The 21,734-nt window shown below is 45.1% G+C and overlaps 1 protein-coding gene across 7 annotated transcripts in view; it reads right to left on the bottom strand.

The window, feature by feature from the left end:
• The window catches only part of TPCN1 (two pore segment channel 1), a 48,545-nt gene that overhangs the window by 11,176 nt on the left and 15,635 nt on the right, over nt 1–21,734 (bottom strand). For 4 of the 7 annotated variants that reach the window (XM_075769817.1, XM_075769816.1, XM_075769821.1 and 1 more), the window contains 17 exons: nt 16,112–16,236; nt 13,351–13,527; nt 11,891–12,004; nt 11,509–11,639; nt 10,812–10,900; nt 10,187–10,221; nt 9,514–9,572; nt 8,626–8,725; nt 7,654–7,770; nt 6,739–6,863; nt 5,426–5,474; nt 5,158–5,221; nt 4,095–4,139; nt 2,938–2,994; nt 2,795–2,848; nt 1,231–1,303; nt 886–993 (listed from right to left, as the gene is read on the bottom strand). In XM_075769817.1, the coding sequence (XP_075625932.1) occupies nt 886–993; nt 1,231–1,303; nt 2,795–2,848; nt 2,938–2,994; nt 4,095–4,139; nt 5,158–5,221; nt 5,426–5,474; nt 6,739–6,863; nt 7,654–7,770; nt 8,626–8,725; nt 9,514–9,572; nt 10,187–10,221; nt 10,812–10,900; nt 11,509–11,639; nt 11,891–12,004; nt 13,351–13,527; nt 16,112–16,236 (1,522 nt within the window). Of the gene's footprint in view, nt 1–885; nt 994–1,230; nt 1,304–2,794; nt 2,849–2,937; nt 2,995–4,094; nt 4,140–5,157; nt 5,222–5,425; nt 5,475–6,738; nt 6,864–7,653; nt 7,771–8,625; nt 8,726–9,513; nt 9,573–10,186; nt 10,222–10,811; nt 10,901–11,508; nt 11,640–11,890; nt 12,005–13,350; nt 13,528–16,111; nt 16,237–19,315; nt 19,543–20,062; nt 20,085–21,734 lie in introns of those variants that run through there. The other 3 variants (XM_075769819.1, XM_075769818.1, XM_075769820.1) reach the window with 3 other exon arrangements.

Here is a 21,734-nt window from a genome sequence, read left to right as displayed (position 1 = left end):
CAGGATTCCTTACTCCTTTCCTCAGACACAAGCTTTTCAGTGTTTCCCCCATGACCCAATAAAAATTGGTGAAAGAAAACTACATTGTTCCTGCTAATTTAAGATTTGGCAACTCCATCAGCCTTTACAGAGAAACACAGCTGCCAAACACAGGCTTTGGCAGGGGAGCAACAGAGAAAACGTTTTTATTTTTTTTTCCCCCTTGAGTGTCATAAAGTGTTCTTTAAATCCTCACTGAAGAGCTAAATTAACTTGTAACAACAGTTTGCCCCAAATGCCTTCCACCTATGGTTCTCAAAGTGTTCTGCGAAGGTGAGTGTGCCTCCGTAACAGGCTCGAAGTGAGACGGTTAATCGGACCCATCTTACTGAGCTGCAGAGAGGTTACAGGCTGCGGTCTTGCTTAAAGTGTGAGAAGCAGTTACAGCAGGGTTGTACTTCACCCTAGAAAGCAGCATCCTTTGAAAACTGTAATTTCTGGTAATTCAATGGAAATTATTAAACTGGCTCAGACTGTCTCACCCTGACAGAAGAGCTTTTCTCTGAACAGCATCAGACAATTTAGAGGAGGTGTAAGAACCCCACGAAGGCAGACACAGGATAATCTGCCCCTGGTAAATCCCTTGATCTCTATTAGAGATCAGCTTAAGCTCCAAAGCACGGGGTTTCATATCCCATCCCAAGTTTTTGTTATCGTTCATTTTGATAACTCTGGCTAATCTCATTACCCCACGCAATTCCTGTTTGCCATGGTCACGTACCCACAGAGCAATCCTTGCCCTCTCCTGGGAAGGAGCTCGGTCCCCAACTGGATTGATGGAAAACAAGCCTGGCTGTTTTCTTCCCCACCTGCTCTCCATATCCCCCCGCAGCCTTCCCATCTCACCTCAGCAGCTGAAGAGGTCGCAAGACCACAATGAAGTAGAATGGCTCCATGTTAAATGCCAGTGCCATGAGCCCCAAAAATGCAAACAGGGTGACTGAGAAGTCAAAGCTGGAAAGAAAAGAATAAAATAAAGTAAGAGCAATGATTTATCACTAGTGTTCCAGCAGAGGAGAGGTACTTGGTGCTGCTCCAGCCTAACAAGATGCACAAGGCCAAGGGCAGAAGAATTGAAAATTAGCCTGCTGATGGCCTTGTCTACAGGGCTAAAAACTCATCTCAGAAGTCGGTCTTTCTAACCCAACAAATTTCACCACCACTCTCTCAACAACCTAAGTGCGCACTTACAGATTCCAACCCGAGGACAGGTACTCAACGGGCCCCAGTCCAGTGGTCTTCAGGAGCAGCTCCACGCCATAGACTGTGAAAGGAGATGACAGCCACGGTCAGAAATAAGCAGCATCATGAGGAGGGCTTATGCAAAGGCTTGCCCTCAAAGATGTGTGGTGCTTTGAGCACAGGACTTCTGAACCTAGGTTTAAGAGACCCCACCCATCCTCCTTATTCTCGGTGAGATGCCAAAGAGAACATTTTCCCTCCAAATCAACACATTTTCCTGTATTCATGGTGATTTCTCCCAGAGCAGTCTACAAAACATTTAGTTGGCTGACACACTATAAATGTTGAGGCACGAGCTCCCGTAGGAAAGGCCAGAAAGCGGTATAGGTAATTCAGTCCTGCCAATTTGATTCCTTCTATCTCAGTGGAACATAACCACATCCCATAGCCTCGTCTTGACCTGCAGGGAGAAATCCTTTCAAAGAAGAGCCATCTACTTTCACCCTCTGCCCTGGCAGCATCTTGTGGGTTAAAGAACACCAAAATAACATGATGATGCCCTGTTCGTCATCCCAAAATCTTTCGAGGTTCCAAGGAGGGGGGTGGGAGAGGAGCAAAGAGAAGAGCTGGATGACAACATCCTTGTGAAAAGAAGCCTTGCAGAGTGCCTCTGCTCTGCCTTCAAGCTTCGTAACAAGTGCTCTGAAGACTAACGGCCAGGGAAGCACTAGAGCTAACCCTAGAGCTACCCAGCAGTCAAATAAGAGGTTAACAACGTCTCCTAGATTCTCCAAAGAACCTCCTGCCTGCAGTTTTACATGCTATTTTCATTCAGTAGAGCTATATCTTGCTTCTCCTTGAGCAAGAGACACTGGTAGGAGAAGGGAAGTGAATTCACATCACTGAAGAGTTCTACGGCAGTGCAATGAACCAGCACACGAAGAATTTCTTATACTTGGGCTGAAAAGGAAGACTAAGGTACATGTTCACAGAGGGAATGATGTTCAATTAGAAAACTCAGCTCATCAACTAGTTCATCTAGTCCTTTCAGTCTTCTCCTCAGCGTGTCCCTGCACTCTGTGCTCCAACAAGACTCGCTTTGCTTTGTGTGGCAGAGAGCCAGCTCACAGCTGCAATCAGATCAGAGCTCGTAATGCCTCCTGGAATAGTCAGTGCAGCACGGAGCAACGTGAGCAACTCCACACAGAGCCATCACAAGTCTGGAGGAGCTTATCACATCGCATGCTGTGCCTAACAAACAAGGCTATTCTGCTCTCAGGGCTGAAGCCAGCTTTAAGAGTAACGGAGCAGCTTTTGCAGAGAGTTGCACCAGAGGTAAGAGGCTCCCCAGACTGCAGCGGCGTAGTGAGCTGTGTAACAGTGCGGCAGCGTTCACGCGGGTCTGTGTGGATGCTGACAATCCCTGCTAGGCACAGCATTGTTCTAGATGGAGTCTGTACACCTGTGGCTAAGTTTTAACTTCAAAATGAATAATCTTCCGGGAACAGAGTTGTCTATTCACCTCCCAACTGCTTATGAAATGACACAGCTCTGTTGGGAGGCATCAGCTTACTTGTGAGGAAGACTATGTAGCTCCACGGGACGTTTCTGGAAAAGAAATTCCCTCCTGCAAGACACAAGAACAACTTTTTCTAGCCTTCCCTCTTTTCAATCCCCCAGCATCATAGTCAAGAAACAAGCTGCGATGTTTCCTACCTTGCAGCATGAAGGTTTCAACAAGAATCCAAATTCCATTCACAGCCACCACGGTATCTGGAAGACAAAGCAAAAAGTCATAGCAAAGACACTCCTGGACCAGAGGACATCCATTTCCTAGGCTAACAAAAAAGTACCGTATAGGACAAGTGGCAGGGTCATTGTTTCCAATTCAATGAACAAAACTGAACTCATAACTTGGGAAGAGTCTTCTACCCTGACTTTTCCCAGGCCTTTAACAGATGCTCAATACATAGCAGGATATAAGATAATTATGAGTAAAAATGTTTGAGTATGATTCAGACCATTGTTTTATTTTAGTTTTGTTTCCTTCTGAAGATGAAGGTACTGCATCTGTATTTCAGCTTCCTCCTAGTTCTGGAACAAGATCTCGAGAACCACTGGGTCCCCAACAGTGCAGGAGAAAGCCCCATCGGCTTGGGTCTATCGCTGCTCCCCAACATTCCAATCCTGAGAACTGAAGGGGCAGGATGTCTCCTTTTCACTCAGATCTCTTCACCCTACCCTCTTTAGTTTAGCATCCCAATTTACAAAAAACTTCTCCTCCAACATTCAAAAAAACCCCCAAATTACAGATTAGGAACAGATCATTTAGAACACAGGAAGTAGCACCACGAGTAAGCACTCTTTCTCCTCTAGAGAAGAGCAGTACAGAATCATTCTCGCAGGCAGTACAGTTGCCAAGCAATCCCTCCAGCAACGAGGATGCTTGCACCTTCTCAAGCGTGAACAGAAGAAGGTGGTTGACTGGCAAGGCAAGTTCCTTACCCAGCATCCTTCAACTGCAAGATAAAAATCTCAAGGGTGGTGAAAGCTAGCCACCAAGGTACCTAAAGCCAACAAGCTGACTCCTACAGAATCAGACCCCGCCAAGCGTGTTATAAAGGAGCGAACCAACGAGCTTCTCCAGAAGACTGGACGCAGCAAGAGCTAAGTCCAGGCTGCAGCAGTGGTCGGTATGAGTATGCAGTTCCCTCCCCCTCTGCCAAAACTCCCAGATTTGTACATGAGCCACGGCTCAGACCAAAGACCAGGCCCCACCACGCTAAGTCCTTGCGAGAGCTGGCAGACACAGCACACCAGATCCACGTCACCAAGGGAGCCTAGCAGAGAGACAGCGCGTTACTTCTACTTACACATGGTGTATTGGAACACGCGGGAGTTCACAAGGATGTTGATGCCTGCATGAAGGAAAGTATGACAAAACAAATGTTTACGCACACAGATTCTTCTAGCTTCTCCTCAAAGACATTTTTCATACCACTCCTCAGCACAGAAGCTAGACAGATTAGCAGATTATTAACTTTTACTTCTTGGGACTGAGTTCAAATTTCCTCTAGAATTTTAGCAGCAACAAACTCACTAGCCTTAACCCCTGAGATGCCTTCCCCCCCCGTACTAGTTCTGTGGTGTGGACAGAGGTAAATGCAGCTGCCAAAGCACTGCCCGTGTTTGGAACAACACATACGCTGTCAAGGAGAGTTGAGTGCATCAGCAGAGATATATGTAGGACTCCTACAGCAGCTGTGTTTGGATCCAGATGGTGTTAACTGTTTCCCACTAGCATACAACACTGAAAAAGAACTACAGATAAATTCTTATTTCCAAATGGCTACATTCAGTCTGGAAACCTGGGACATGGGAGATAAATCACATTTGCAAGACAGATCACACCGATGGGTATTTCAGACCTCTCTCCCCTTCCTGAGCAGCTGCACTTGACCTGTACAAGTGCTGCAACCACATCTTGGGACTAGGAAGCTTTTGTGAAAACACAAATCCCACTCCACAATCACCACTGTGAGTTGCTGCCTGGGCACAGAGAGAAACTCTATAATCTCCACTAGATTCAGCAATCATAAATCCCCTAACCTCTGTGCTGAACAAGGAATACAGCCCTCTGTGACCTCATGGTCTGGATCACTACAGAGCTTCCACCAAGAAGTCTCTTATTTTAAGGAAGCCAGGCCTTGGGTCAGAGCACAGGGAATATTTATGTGACAGAAATCTTCCTTGGAGACTCTGAATACAAGGCTCTGGCCTTGGAGGCTCTGAATACACAGAGAGTTGGTTAGTAGGCCTTCTCTCAGCTGTTTACCAGGGACATAAGAGAAGGTCCCTTCAGAGGGCTCTGTCTTTGTAAAGAAACACTCTTCCTATTAGCTGAACACATGCTGTCAAGAAAACACAGCCTGTTACCTTTAAAAATAAGGAATGCTGTCCGTGGAAGGTCATCAAACCAGTGCTCGCGATTTCGTTTTGCCTGGAAGCAGAACAGCCACGATCAGAAGTAGTCAATGCTACATCCCTACCAAAAACGTGCAGTGATGGAGACCCACCTTATCCCCACACTACCTGCTTCTTTTAGATCGCCTTTGTTTCTTACCCACCTTCTCTTTCATCACTGGCCTCCTTTGCTCTCTCTCCCACACATACTTCCCCTCTTCTCCACCCAATAAATACTTACCTTCCATTTTAAGCCAACAACTTCATAGAAATTGTAAAAATCCTTTAGACTGCAAAACAGAAAGAAGCACCTGATCAGAGCCTTCGAGGTGATTAGATCCTTAATTGTCCTTGTCACGCATCATCAGTAGAGAGTCCCTAGAAGTTATTAACTCCTTATTAGAACTGCAGCCACAGTTGATATCACTCAACACTGACCTCTTCCCCACTGGGCCAAGGGCTCCTGACTGACGATAGCCAGAACAGGGGGCAAAGCCTACCTTCCTTCTGTAACACTACAGCCCTCAGAGGAAACTCTGGCTCTATGGAACTCCACAGTTTTACCACTGAGAGGAAAGATGTGAGGCTTAGATAGCAAACTCCAAGGGACAGAGATTGTACTACTCTTCACGAAGAAGTCTTGGAGCATCTTAATTACTCGTACAGTCCTTTTCTAGCACCTTTGCACATTTGCTTTTCAAGACAACAATGAAATTTGAAAAAGGACATGAAAGTAAAGAAACTCATAAAACATGAGTGCCTGTCTAGGTGCTCAGGGTCAGGCCTGTAACAGCTTTAGGAGTCTGAAAGGGAGGACGCTGAACTTTTCAGACTCTTACTGGTGTCATTAGGTGCCTGAATGTAAAAACTCAGTCTTTCTCCCTATACCATTTTCAACACTCCTCTGTGACATTTGACTTTAAGGAGAAGCATCGGCACCTGTTTCATGGGAGACTCACTCCACAGCCTGCCTGTGGCCAGAACAAAGGAAGAGAAGGTCTCCTGCACTAATTCCCTCTGCTTCCATGCTGGCTGGAGTTAGATGCACCCACCCACCCACCAGAATGGTAATTCTCTGCCTCATAACACAGAGGATGACAGTCCTGAAAGCACCAGCAGAACCAGATTTTAATTAACAAAACCCTGGGGGACACAGCCAGCTGCTGGAAAAAAACAAAAACTTATTAAGCTGCGAGGCTGCACTGTGTGAAGAAATACTCCTTGCAGGCTCTAATGCTGTTCCTCAATTTCTCGCTCCTCTGTTCTGGCAGGGAAAATGGGAAACAGAGGCTGCCTGGTGACTGCCAGCAGAGCGCTGTATCCACAAGAGGGCACGCAGGAACTCCATCACCTCCCAAGAAAAACCTCAACTCTCAGGGCAGCCACCCCTCCAAGCTCCCTGCTTCCCAGACAAATCCTTTCAATTGCCTAACTCTATTCCCACATCCCAGGCAAGTTTCCTTCCATAAACCCAGCCATCCTCTCTGAAGTACAGCCTAGCTTCAGAGAGTCAGCAACTTCCCTGCTCTGGATGCAGCAGTAAGACCATCCTACCTGACTAGAGGAGTATTGCTTTGATTCAGTGCTTTGAAAGTGAGATATCGCTCTCTGGCACACATCCGAGGCTTGTAAAACCGCAACAGCCCTTCAAAGTGCTTGAAGGAAATTCCAGACGGCCTCTAGAAACAAGGCAATGTTGTCATAAGCAGCGACATCAGGCAGAAGCACACAGAGGCTAGTGTATTTAATTCTCACTCTGGATTTGTTTTAAGCAGGATTTCTACATTATTGTACGATGCCATTATAACTAAGCCCCAAAAGCACCCTAAGCTATTACTTTAACGTACTGAGCTTATCCCAGAGCACAGAAAGGTCTTCTGGCAGTCGGTCCCTCCAGCAAATGCAGAGCTGTTCCCTGTTGCCCTATCATGTGAAACTTGTCCAACCAGACACCCCAAGCGACAGAGTTCAACCACTCTTCTTGAGAAATTAGTAGACAGCCTAACAGATCCCATTACTGGCACTTTTTTAAGACAATGAGCTACTCCTCAGGAACTGTTCATATAATGAATGTGTCCTAAACATGATCTACTAGAAATGGGTTAGTTATTTTTGGGCCTTATTTCTATTCCTGCTCCACAAGTTAAGCAAGAAATCAACCCTCTCCCTCAGTGCTCCGTCCCCACAAAGACTTGTTTGTAGGTGAATTACTTCTGTTACGGCACCGTTTGCTCATGCAGTATCTAGCAACTGTGCTGTATCTTCACTTGTATGACCCACCCCTCCTTTAAGTATTGGTGCTTGAGAGGCAAGTCCTCAAGAGACCCACACTGAATCAGAGAAATCAATGATCTCATGCACTCCAGAACAAATTTGTCTCATTTTACCAAGATACTTCCATAATCTCACATGGGGCTGAAATTCAGACTGCTTTGGTTTTTTCTCCAGAAACAGATATAAGCCCTGTACCTGTTTGGTGATCAGCAAGCGGTAGGCATGCTGTATGGCCGTGCGCTTGTGCAGCAGCAAGGACTTAAACTTCCTCTTCTCGATGTCATTGAAAGTGTCGAACACAACAGCGAGAAGCTGCAGAGAGAAGGCAGGAGAGAAAGTCATGTTTTGATCCTTATCCTCTGCAGCTACTGCTTCTCGAACAGGCAGGAATGTCAGTCTAGAGAGGCAACTAGAGGCATTGCCTGCAGGAATTCCCTAAGTGCTACACTGACTGAGGCAGAACGAGTCAGTGAGAGCCTGTTGGCCATAAGGGATCCCACAAAGGGATCACCAGGCACGCTGCACACACACCAATCCGCTTTTTGAAAGAGGTCCAGATGTTTCTGGCCTCCTAACACTCGCTAGTGGTTTTAAGAGCTAAGGCTAAACCTCGCTCGTGCCAACTCAAAACAGTATTTTAACAGGTTTGTTAAAATGCCCTGATCTCTTCCTGGAAAGCAGGTTTGGAGGGCTGCTTTCTGGACTCACCCTTCTGCAGGAGCTTCGGCAAACACATGTCAAAATTCACACTCTCACACTGCAGTTATCAGCACTCTTCAAGTCCTGCCATACTTAGTACTTCCACCATCCCCTTCAAACTGATTTACAAAGTATTTCAGGCAAGCCCAGATAATAAAATGCCATTTTATGATAAGTAATTAAGACAGAAAAGGACAATAAATTTCATGCAACCGAGTGTGTCACTCCAAGCAGGATATTAATGTGAGAGAAGCTGAAAGATACTCGTATCATTTCGTTTTCCGTGATTTAGTTCAGTTCCTTGTGGTTAAACATTAAAAGAGTTCTATCTGTAGCAAAGCTGCCATTTCTAGAAGTATTCTGCCAAGGAGTTTCAGATTATTACAGAGCACTCTCAGGAATGGAAGGCTCTGCTGGCCAATGAGCTCCAAAGTCAGGCAGAGGGAAGTGCTTCATCAGGTGTCTTACCAAGTTCATGATGAAGTATAGCTCAATGGAGAGGTACACTATGAAGAAGACACAGGACCAGGGGTTCCGGGCATAAGATGGCATCATCACATCAGGGAAACTGCACCCAAAAAAGACACAAGTTTAAGCACCTAACAGCTCATGCTACGCTTCCCACTACAAAGGCAAGAGGCTCAGGACACAGGCATGTGTGTAAACTCACATCCAAAGATCTCCACATTTCTGTAAAACATGTGGTTGCTCATGACACAGCGAGCAGCAAGAACATGGAGGCATGATGACAAAAATAAATACAAAAAGCACGTGCCTTGCACATCCCCAAAACCAAATGGGCAAAAGGGGATTTATAACGTGGCTAAGGGTTGTGCTTTGACACTTAGCAACAACAGCAATACAGCCTTGGTGTAAGGGTGTTACGACCCAAGATTTATTCCATCCTTTGCTAATTTCCTAATCCTCAGAGCTCTCCCTGACAGCAGATCAATATTTACCCACTGTTGTTATCCCCTTTTCCTGGCAGATAGGTGAACCGAAGCAGAGGAATAGGAAGTCCCTTCACAATAGCAAACTGTCTGCTGACAAATGAGCACAAATAGAAACTTTCCCTTCTTGGACCAAGGCCTAATAAAGCCGTTCCCCCCCTTATTGTCCTCACAGTGATGAAGTGGTCTGAGTCACTTAGAGATAACTCTGCATCTGAGGTCACAGTGTCCTAAATCAAAATGAAATACCAGTTCTTCCCATGCAGGCTGACCCAGGAAATATCTCTCTCATGCAGAGGAAAGGGGTCACATTTGGAGACAGAGCATTTCTGCAAATAAACCCTTGGCTCTGCTAGACTTCTTTGAGGACAAAGGGAAAGACTGAGCTAGAAGAGCACGAACTTACTTTGAAGTGGTCAAAAGCACAAATAGATTCACGAGGCTGTTCTCTAAGGTATTGAAGTACTGAAAGAAAAAATGCCCATGACAAAACGTAAGCTGAATTTCATAGTCACATTTCATTCAAAAAACCAACCAACCCAACCACCCACAGGCACTTCTACAATTCCCTGATGCCTCCCCTAGGGAAAGGGCACTTCAGCATTGGTCCTTTTTAAAGGTCCCTGAGAGATGGCATGTGAAGAGTTAAATCAATTAAAAGCTCGTCTACACATTTTTGTAGTAGTTACTCCCAGCAAGCTACACGCTCTGGAGCAGCAGGAACTGGTGGCTGCTGGACTCTGACAGCCACAGCCTAGGGTGGCCAAGCTGTCACCCAGACACCTTCCTCCCCTGAGGACAGCGGCAGGTGGCTCGTTTGATTGAATGACACCAAGAACAAGGAACAACTCTGTGAACGTTCCCTTTGGGACATTGTGGCTTGGAGGAAGTTCTCTGCACTGTCTTCCTTCTCAGCAGGGGGTAAACCAGGGTAAAACTGCCAGTTAGCCTCTGAGCAGCTAGCATCTGGCCTCCCAGGCCACCACACAAGAATAAGCTATGTCTACACAGTCATGTTTGATCCTTAAGCATGTCAAAATGGGACTCAAGCTTCAGATGAAAGAATCAGTGATACTCACCGGATCCGAGTGGTTAGGAGAAAACAAGTAAAAACCTAGAGAAGCAGCGAAGGTAGAGGAGGAGAGAAGAAAGGAGGAAAGAATAAAAATAAAGTCTGTTTAATGTCAAGCAGCAGAGCGGTGAGTCTCTGTTCCCAAAGGGAAGGTGACACTAAGAGTAAGCCCTCTCTGACACCATGAAGAGGAGAGTGTCTGGACAGCCTTCTCCATACAGATTTGCCAATACGTGTCATTGGAGTTTCGCTGATCCGTTTGGAAAACAAACTTTGTGGGGATGGTTTGAGTATAGGACGGTAGCAGGTACACTAGACACATGCATTTGTGGGAATTTAGACTAAACTTACAAGATTGAGGAATAGCTGATGGAAACAGAACTTGGAAACCACAAACACACACATCAGAGACTCCTCTGGAAGACGTCAAAAGGAACTTTGTCTCAAAATCAAATACCCAGCTTCTAGACTTTTTGGATCTTTACTTCTGCCTTCCAGATGATTGCAGATGAAATGGGATAAATGGAAGATCCTGGCAGGACTCTGAACCTGACCAGCTTTACATTCATCCAGGCTGCTTGTGTTGCTTTTTGGTTAAGAGCATCACTTCACCTTCCATAAATACAACTCACCCAGGATGGCAAAAATCACCATGAAGAAAAGCAGGAGGAGAAGAATGTCAATAAATGGTGGGAGGGACTGGAAGATCTGTCGCAGATTTCTGAAAAATAAGAAAACCTTAATAAACTAAAACTTGCATGTTTTCTCCTCTGGGTTAGCAGGGGGAAAAAACCCCCCACAAACAAACAAAAACCAACAGCACACCATAGTTGAGGACTTTCTTCCCACTCCCTCCAAGGATTAAAAGTACAAAGCTGGGTAAATTAAGATTGTTTCCAAGCTACCTATCTGTCCTTTGCAGTCAGCTCTCAGGTACTGCAAACAATACTGATGTCATCCTGTTAACTTTCCTTCTCCAGACTAAAGACTAGCTCTGTGTTCCACTGTGCAGCTTACAGGCAAACCTAGGAGCCAGATGATACAATACAGCCACGTTCCCGCGTTGTGCTCTCTGAGGTAGTTTACACAGCTGAGGACAGTACACAGAGCACTGCGTACCACAGAGCCCATCAAAAGCCACTACCTATGAAATTTCCCCACATAGAGAAGGCACTAGGTACACTTCAGCCACAATTACAAAAGATCTCATTGGGCATTTCAGATCTCAGAAAGACGCTTATTTTCCTGAGATGCCTGCCAGATCAGAGTGCTTTTCCTCCACCCAGTCCCAGGCAGGACAGCAGAAAACCCAGCCAGCTGACCACTCACCTTCTGACAGCACCACAATAACGGCAGTCCACCAAAAAGATACAGCGCAGAGCTCTCGTTATCCGGACGTGCGAGGTTTGGCGCACCAACACCACGATGGCCTCTATGAACTGTACAAACAGCACGCAAGTCTGCAAAAAAGGGGATTAATGAGAGGCACAGCTGCAGTCTCCTTTTGGGAAGGGCAAAGCTCTCTCCATTTATTTGGACACTTTAAGGATGGGAGGTGTCTCCAAGAGCTTAGAGATCTCACATGAATCATTTGGCAGCTGGGACACATGGCTAAGTCATCCCTGCTATAGTACAGGCCAATATTTAATCTGGTTCTTTGGTTCCCAAAGATGCTGAAGGAGAAACACTGACAATCAAACAGACAACTTACCTTTACCATAGTCCTTTTGTGCCTGATAAAGGTTTGGAAGCCCAGCCACCTCATCTTCATCGAGAGTTCAAAGACTACCACAATTAACGCAAACAGCTCCAGGGTTGCATGGACCTGTTACAATACAGCAAAGCTTAAACCAGCGCTTCTGGCTACAAACAGCAGCACATCAGAGGCCACACTTCTGCCCTTCCTTTTTCAAGAAGCACATGGGTTTGACAATAGCCCGAGCACAGCTTTGTGACATGCAGAAAAACCCAAGGCCACTCTTAAAGCTAGTACAGCACTCTGTTTTTTGAAGTTTCTATATTTATTGCTTTGTGCTTTTATTAAAGCCCATAGAATTGTCCTCTATTCAGTATCAGTATTTCCTAGAAATTCATGTCCTTTTTGGACTTGAGTAACACATCAAAAAAATGGATTGATACATTTGAAATAAAATGGCAAGACATCAGCAATGCAAACAAAAATGTTCTAAAAAAGTTTGGGACTGCAATTTTTTTTAGTGAAATGCAGGAAGAGAAGCTGCTGGGCAGAGAGAATTTACATAGAGAAGGGTTTTGTCTTGAAATAGATGTTCTGGACAACCACAGACAGGGTCCTGGTCAACCTCTGGAACAGAAGGCAGCTTCTGGCAGTGCTGAAAGACCCCTTCTCCATCTGAAGATGCAAAATGCACCACATAGACAACGACAGGATTTTCTTACAGCCTCAGCTTTAGCCACAACTCAAATTTTGTTACACAGCCCCAATTCATTTTGAGCAACGCTTTGACCCCAAGGTTGTCACGACTGTTCTACACCCCTGGCAAGGTCCTGGGGTGCCATTAACAGCTCCAAAAGCAGATCTAGATTCTCCCACCAGCAACAGCCGCTCCTAGCACTGCACGTGACAGCGGTACCTCATGAAACGGTTGCAGACTGACAGCAGTACACACCAGTTTGTGTATCCCTTCTCTCAACTTGCATTTTGTGAAGGTTAGACATGAAACTTCAAGTCACTCACACACACAGACATTAAAGAGTTCTCACAACACTGGGAGGAGAGGACAGGAGAAGGTTTAGCAACCTCTCCCAAGCTGAGGTCTGTTTGTGTTCTAGGAACCCATGGTGGTGCTGGGGTAACCCTGACAATGACTTTAAAACCACTCCATCAAAGCACACAGTTTCTCAAGTTATCTGAAGAAAAAGCAAAAACCACACACTTCTCAAACAGTTACAAAATTTAAGAACTGCACACATTGATAATATGAAATAAATGTCACCCTCATTGTGGTACGTGCACATGAGATGAAAAACAGATGGTTTGCTGGCTGGTGTATCTGCTGTCACCCAGAACAAGCCAGGTGGATTTTTTTTTCTTACTACTGCTACCTTCTTCCTCTATGTTTAGCCTTCTTTTTCCTCTTACCCACCCCTGCAAAACAGGCCGATTTTTTCACTTTGTCCCAAAGTACTTACAAAGATGCCAAGACGGAGCATAGGAACAGCTGGTGCCTCGCAGAGAGACAGCAACAGGAGAAGCAGTGCTGTGCTCAGCTCCATTAGGTAGAAAAGGTGATTGTGTGCAAAGAGGTAGGCAGCAAGTGCTTTGGCATTTTTGGGGTGAGTGAAGAACTTATCATTATTTTCTCCTTCCTAAGGCAGCAGGAATAAAGAACAGAACAGCATTAGTGACTCTTGGTGCTATAACAGAGCTTTCCACATGAAGAATGCAGACTTTTATAAGGATTAGATACAATTCGCAACAGACTATTCCCACTTTACAGCCTGACATTGATCTGTTTATTGAGGAATGAACTCTACACACGCGGGACACCCCTTCTGTTCATAAGCATATTTCAGTAATGAAACTCATTAATATCCACAACAAACTCCTGCTTCAGAAACCCTTGAGCTTTTTCAAAATGAGGAAGAGCGCTGAAAGAGTTTATAAAGGCAGGCAAAGAAACTTTAGTCAACATCCCAACATAAACACAGCACTTCATTTACTTCCAACCACTTCCACATGTTTACAGACTTATATGATTAAACTTCTCCAGGACAGAACATGAAAACACACAGATAAGCCCCAGGGCACCTGGTTGACAGTTGCTCCTCCTTATCTTGGCCTTGCAAAACGTCCAGGAGAAAACACTGGAGCGCACGCAGTGTTTTCTGCTTCAGGAACGTGGGAAGACAGACTCCATGAAAAATTAACACGTCTCTATGCTGATTTGTCATTCCCTCTTAACTAGAAAGCTTAATTAACATTAAAAGGTCAGATACTCCATCTTAACAGTTTGCCTACAACTGATTTTTAAACAGCTACATCATTACTGTTTTTACCTCTAGGACAAAACTTAGTTTGGGGAGAATTTAGAGTTTTTTCATGCAGAACCACCCAACAGCTTCTTCTCTTTCTTGAGTGAATGGTTTAAGCAAGGGAGCCTTTGCCACTCACAGGAAACCCGCCGCCTCTTGGAAACTGTCATAAGAGATCATTTTTCCCCAGCTGGGACACACAGATGCACAAAAAGTCATTGATTTTTAATTTTTTTTTTTTTTTTTTTAAGTTAACATCTTTCCAGGTAAGCAATGACTGTAAGGACAGTAAGCTATGACTATCAAAGCAGAATAACTGTAATTGCAAATGGATAACAAGGTCAGGAAACAGAATCTCCTTTAACAAGTGAAGCATTCTTGAGACTAATTCGGAAGAGGGTTTCAAATGTTTCTCATTTACTCATCTCACAGGCAAGCTTACGTTCTGTTTAAGAACAAACAAACACTGCCGGGTCAGTAGCCAGATTGCGAGCAGGACAAAACCCAGCAGCAAGCTCCATAAAACACAAGCCCCCCTACTCAAAGAGAGCGTAGCTTAGATCAGCAGGGCATTCTTATTCACGCCTGACAAAACAGACTTGCAGAATGAAAAATAGTCTAAACTCTGCCTCTCGGTAGCAAAGCAATTCAAAATGTAGCTGGACAGTAAAGTCCTCTTATTCAGCTAAGGCACTCTCGCCTGCAGCTACTGGTTCAAATAAACAATCTGCATGCTCTTTAAGTTATGCCTACTTCGTTTCAAGGACACCGTCATTACGACCATTGGTCAAAGCAGCAGCAAGAATAATCTGCATCGGAAGGGCCAAGCCTGCTGCGTACATTACCGTCAGACACCGCAGCAACTCAATGACCCTTTGCAGAGCATCTCCAATAATCACGGGTTTAAACAAAAGCCCGGGAGGGGCTGGAGCTACCATTATATTGTCAGTGCTGCTCTAGCATACGACTAAACTGAAGAATTGCTGAGGTCCAAGCCGACCCGGTTGTAAAATATCAGAGATGTGATACTTCTTAGTCGTGTGGGGTAGGGGCAGGGAGGAGCAAATGGATTCAAATCACCTTGTGGTGGTTTAAGCAAAAAACCTAATGGGGTCCAAAGCACCTCAAACTGCAATGCAGAGCCCTTGAAAGGGAACGAAGAGGAGGAAGGAAGGACAGTAAGGGAACCCAGCAACAATTTCAGATTGGCCAGCTCTGGGAGAAGCTCAGTTTTGGTAGCTAATTCATCACACCAGACTGTACAGCAATCTTAAAAATATTGTACCTTTGTTGATTTAACAATGGTGTTTCCTGTAACTGGAGCATGAGTGGGGTTTGTTTGCTGTTTTTTCTTTTTAAATAGGATAAATTTCACTCCTGGGCTGATCCTAATCTCGGCATGCTTTCTTCTTCTAGAAACCAAGACCTCTACCTTCTCTCATGTCTCACATGACCTGCAGGGCCTGACTGATGCTAAATGAACATCCCAGGGCCTCCCACCAGATCTGTGGCCAAGGCTGGATTAGGACCTGCACTCCCAGAACACAAGATGTCTCCAGGAGAGCACTGACCATTCACCCTGGAGCAACTGAAGAGATAAAATGATGATCTATGACAAGTTATGCAAATCTCCACGGCAAGGTGGCAGAACTGAACACGTGCTGGATCCCTCAACTACTACAGTCCTTGACACTGGGAGAGATGAGAGAGGATGGGTAGCTCATTCAGTTGCTCCCAAATGATTTGCCAGAGCCCATCCGAAGCTGCTTCCAGCATCTCCCTACTCTTTGAGCAGATTCCTTTGCAAAGGACCAATTTTTTTAACATCAAAATGGAAGCTCTTTGCTTCTTATAATCAAGAACTACCATAGTTTCAGAAGTCCATTTTTCACCCAATGCCACAAACAGTAGGGCTCACCTGGAGGTAGATTGCTGCCTCTTGGTAGTTCATTTCCCAGTTGTGCTGGGCAGAGCTTTGCTGTGCGCAGCAGTCCCCCGCAGCAGGGCTGGATGCGTCATTAACAACATCATAGGTACCTCCATCTGCATCAGTACAATAAGAGGAAAATTGATATGCAATTAAGCGAGCTGAGATTGATCAGGAAGCATGCAAACAAGGCAGGCACTGGGACCAGAGAAAAGCATCAAGGGGTGGCAGAGTACCCGGGAAACTGGCAGCTTGTACACAGACAAATTGACTCTTCCCATGTAGGAGCTTTTAAGAGACACGCTCAAATTCAGCACTTCAACACAGGAATGCTCCCAGAAGATCATCAAAAGAGATAGCATCCTATTCAATACAATAAGCAGGTCTCCTGGCTCAGGAGATCTGTGCTGTCATGTTCGTAGCACACTATCAGCAGTCATAAACTATAAACACGCAGCTAACAGTTAGAAGTCTCCGAGGATGTCCAACCCACAAAATGCAAGCAGGCGTGCTAAAGGAACACTGCCTTTTCACATTTAATGGTCAGAAGAATGGAGTACAGGACTACCACAGAAGGGAAAACAGTGTGAGTATAGAAGCTGTATAGTACAGTAATAGCAGCAGTCAATATTTTTTAGTAGAAAGCCTCATTTTTCCGAGCTCTACAGAGTCATTAAACCATACATTTGTGCAACACTCTTTTTGGTGCAGGTAAGTACCAATACTCCTCTGATGAAAACAAACAGCAAGATTAATTTTCTGTTCGTATCTCGTAGATTGATTCTGAACCTGCTAAGAGTGTGTCTGTCTCATCAGTAAAGCACTATAAAACAATGACCATTTGTACCAGATTTCATAACTAAAAATTTCATTAAGAAAATACAATTCTATTGCAAAAAACAACTCCCAAGCGTAGCTACACATGCACAGTGCCCTTCCCATCGGAGAGCAACGCAGGGCACGTATATAAACTCCAGAATACTCGCCATTTTTTGCATTCTACAGTCTCAGTGCTATTAAGACACATGAAAAACATGCAGGAAGACAATTATTGTTCAAAAAGGGAGTGTCACTGGTTTCTTCTTCTGGGACTGGGATTTTTATTTTGCACCTTTGACAAAGAATACTGAGCAGAGACCCCACAGAAGTGAGACCTTCTTAAGGCCACGCATGAAACCAGCGGTGGAGCTGGCCACGCACTCCACTCTCCAGAATTTCAGCCATTACCCAAACCGCATGGTTGTTCTTGCTCTCAGTGGAGACTTCCCTCCTCCAGTGCCTCATGTTCCCAAAGAGGGTCCATGTAAAATTGATCTTGTCAGTGCAAAAGTGCTGATTTTCCCCTTTTTAGGAGCACAGAAGCTGTGAAACGGTAGCTTGTTCTCTCTGTGTTAGGAGAAGTTATGTGAGAGTGGGGAAAAAAATGAAAATGAGGTTCTTTTCCTCTCTCATGACAGCATGCTGAAGATTTGCAGCATCTCTTTGCTATGACAAAATAATCCACATTGAATTACTGCTTCAGCCTTTCCAGAACAACCTCTGGGGTGGAAAGAGAGTCCACGCCAAAAACTGCACCCATCGAGAGAAACGGTGCTGTCTGCTCATGACAGAGGCAGGGAGTGGGAAGAAATTAGAAACTCCTTCACCAATGCAGAGCCACGGCTGCCTTTTCCACCCTCAAATCAAATTAAAATAACATTATCTGGGATTTGTGAAGACTTTCCAGATTGCATACTCAGATTGCTGAGAATCCTGCAGCATTTAAGCCCATTTCTCTTCCTTGCTTCCCCCATACCCTTAAAATAGCACTCAAAATCTGGACGAATGTTTGAATGAGGCTGATTCCTCCCCCACACCCCTTCTACACCTTGAAAGATCACAGTTCTTGAAATGAACTGAATCATAGAGATTTTATTTATCCACAGAATCAGAATGGCAGTCTCCTGGGTTTGTTTGCTTTTAACTAAAAAATGACAGAAATATGCAAAAAATCAGAAGCTCTAAAAAGTTTTAAAATGTTATTATCTATAAAGCTTTCACTGTATACCTGTGTCAGAGTGACATGCTCCCTCAAACTGCAGCCTGATAGCAAAAACCTTTTTGCATTTAATGTTTAACAGAGCTGCAGCAGGAGCACATCATCAGAACCTGGACTCACTGCTGAAGATCTTTCCTGCCTAGAAGACAACTATTTTCCAATCCTCGTTCCCATCCTAACGGATCGTTTGCCACCAGACAAAACCCACTGCAGTCCCTGGGGCACTAAGCTGGGTCACAGCAGAGGCAGAGCACAAAGCGGCCTCCAGCCTCAAAGACCTCAAGTATTACCACAGACAGGCACAGAGCTATCAAACAACCCCAAAATTTTGCTGAGGCACACAAGTGACACATAACCTGCTGTCTGAAGGTGCCCAGAGCCATCTCACACAGTTCAGGGGATATTGAAAAAGCGCAGAATCAACACCTTGGCTGCACTAAAGAGGAAGGAAGACAGTATTACCATGTTATTGGAGGATTACAGTACATACAAAATTTAAGAACATCATTTAAGAATGTACTGTGGTCAAATCAGCAAAGGTTTGTAGTATTAAACAAAACACCAAAAACACCCTACCAAAAGACGCCAAAACTACCTTTAACCCTGACGTCGTTCATTTGCAAAGACCAACCTCTCTTTGGAAGGGACCAACACTTAGAAAGGAAACACCACAGTAAAAACCCAGGACCCCTCTCTGCATTTCACACAGAGGACTCACAGCTGAAGTAGAAGAGGTGTCTCAGTGAGATCAAGGTTGTGAATACAAAACAGCACTCAAAGATGCAAATCAGAAACAAAAAATAACTCTAGACACGAGGAAAACGTTTTGGTTTCTAAGCCAGACATCATCTTTCTAGGCATAGACAACAGAAAATGTCCTGGTGAAGTGTTCCGCTGGGGAGCTGCATTTTGTGGATCAGCTCCTTCCCCATCAGGTACCAGAAGGTTGATCCAGCATCCCTGAGGCAACAGCATCATCTGGGTAATAAATAATAATAAAAATAATAATAAATTTGAAAAGCAACCCTCTGACTGTTTGCTTGGCAGCCCTCCAGCTAGCTAATTTCCTCAGCTGCTCCCATGATAACAATGACACAGACTAATGCAACCTCCGCTCCGCTCAGCTCGTGCTGCAGAACATCCCCGATGGCATTTACCATTAGTATCGAGCTCAATGAGATAGGAGGATCTCTCCGCAGGACTCCCGTAATCCTCAAAGTAGATGGCAGGCGGCTCTCTCCACCACATGGCAGCAGCCGTGTCGGGAAGCAGGCATGCTTGTGTTCAGAGTTGGGGAGAGGGAGACAAGTCAGATCTGAAGTTCCTTCCTCCCTCGCCTCCGAAAGCTGATCCTCAATTTCGCAGTTTCCTCAAGGGAAAGCTACGCACAAAAGATTTTCCTCTGTGCTCTGCAGAACTAAACGCTTTCTCCCCTCCCCTCTGAGGAAGGTGGCTCAGGCTCAGCTAAATCGTTTCCCTATCGCTGTCTTAGTGGCAGGATGTTTCTAAGTGCAAGTTGTTGGAAGGCTTAGCTGCAGGACAAAGAGCTTTTAAGCATGAAGCCTTGCTTTACCACCACGCTCGTGTGCCGTGCTCTCTTATTTTGACATATAGCAGAATTTGCTCACAAGAGAACACGAACAACTAATGGGAAAGGAGTCAAAGTGCTGACTAGTCACAGCAAGGAGTCTTCCCCCCCGCCCCACAAAAAAAAGAAAATAGAAATTTGTGAAGTTCATGGTACAAGGGGCGTGACAAAGTAAACGAACTGAGCTGTTCACAGATGGCAAAGCTTCCTTCCACACTTGTGTAACTTATCCCAGACGTTCCCTGAAAAGGGAGAGAGGGAGGAGAAAAAAAGAAAAGATAAAAAAAAGAAAAAGCAAAACCAGCTGGCTGCTTACACAAGGCATCCGGAACGATACTGCCGGGACTCCAACATTTCCATTCAGTGCAGCAGAGCATGCTCCTGTGTAAATAGTTTCCATATGTCATCATTACAATAAAAAACAAAAAACAAAAAGGAAAGAAAGAGGAGGAGTATAAACTTTCCAGAGCCCAAACCTCTCCCTTTGCAAAACAAATTCCCTGCTTAGGGGAAGGAAAAACTCTCCGTTGGCTGAGAGAGCAAACAAACTCCTCTCATTCGGAGGAGCTCAGGCGGCCGCGGGGGATCTCGAGGGCAGAGCCGAGAGCAGAATAAGGGACAGAAAACATTCACAGGAACCAGGGATAAATCACCCTTCCCAGCCAGGCTATTATATGGCAAACTGAAGTCAATTTGGACTTTCATTGTTTGATCTTTGGTGTCTGCATTTGTTTTAATTAATAATAATAAAAAAAATCCAACAAACAGGTAACCTCCTACAAATTCAAAGAGTTACAAACAAACTCTACAGGGTAGCTCTTCCATTTGCCTCAGAGCTCCCCCAGTCTGGCTCTCATTAGCCTGTTTGCCAGATGTTCTGCTTTCTAGATAGCGCACACTTTTTATGGCGTTACTCTGAAACAGACTGAGATGCCTCTAATTAGCTCCTCGACTGACTCTCACCCACGTGCCTTTACCGGACTCACCAGGGCTTTCTCCTAAAAGGTTGAGGAATGTCTTGATGGAGCTGCTAGTTGCCATCTGATGCTATTTTAACAAATATACCTGTGATGACAGAAGCCTGCAAACTGTGTGGAAGGCAGGGCAAGTGACATAAATTCAGCAAAAACATTCATACAGTTAAATCTGTCATTCATGCTGTTTACATATCACATCTGTAATCAATGTAAGACAGCAATATGTAAGTTCCTCCTCTGATGAGTTGCACGTGCAAGTAATATTTCTCTTGATAGGCAAAAAAAGAAATGTCAAGGACACATGACTTTGGAGACAGGACACAATTTCATTCACATTGGCTGACAAGGTTCCTGCAAGTGGATGCACCGAAGAGAGCAGCAAGAGAGAAAAGCAAGCAAGGCGTCACCTCCCGCAGCCGGGAAACGTCAAGCTGTCCAGGGCACGCACTCCGGACAGCTCCAGCAACCCTCTCGGACAACCAGAGGCCTGCCAGCTGATAAAACACTCTGCAGCGCACCAGCCACAGGGCCATAGAGGAGGAGGAGGAGAGGGAAAGAGAACGCCGAATTGTCGGTTACCCATCAGTTTCATTCTCAATTAAATATAACTTGGTACCAACTTTGTCCGTCCTTTCCTTCTTGCCACGCTGTTTGTAAGAACTGCTGTCTTGCATTTACCCCTACCCTTATAGTCATTATTTCTTCTTTGGAAAGCGGTGTGAACTCCGTTAGGGAACACACTTGCCCACTATGTTTTCTCACAGGAACAGTGTCTTTTCCTATCGGAGCTGGATGTGCTTCCAGGACTGCTTGATGACCAAGGCAAACGTGACTTCCTGGAGCTGAGCAAATATCCTACAAGTTTGGTGCAAGAGTCCACTCAGACATGCAGCCTGACCTTTCCAGCATGAGGCTCCTGGCTCCCTCGGCGACTCTGCTCCCCGAGGCTGCAGTGAGGATGAACAAAGCTGCAGGAGGAGGACGGCATTTATCTGTCAAGGACAGCCCAAA

This window comes from Balearica regulorum, chromosome 17 (assembly GCF_011004875.1).
Source record: "Balearica regulorum gibbericeps isolate bBalReg1 chromosome 17, bBalReg1.pri, whole genome shotgun sequence".
In the NCBI taxonomy this organism is placed as follows: Eukaryota; Metazoa; Chordata; class Aves; order Gruiformes; family Gruidae; genus Balearica; species Balearica regulorum.
Note: the sequence above shows the minus strand (reverse complement) of the source record. Positions and strands in the feature narration are given on the sequence as shown.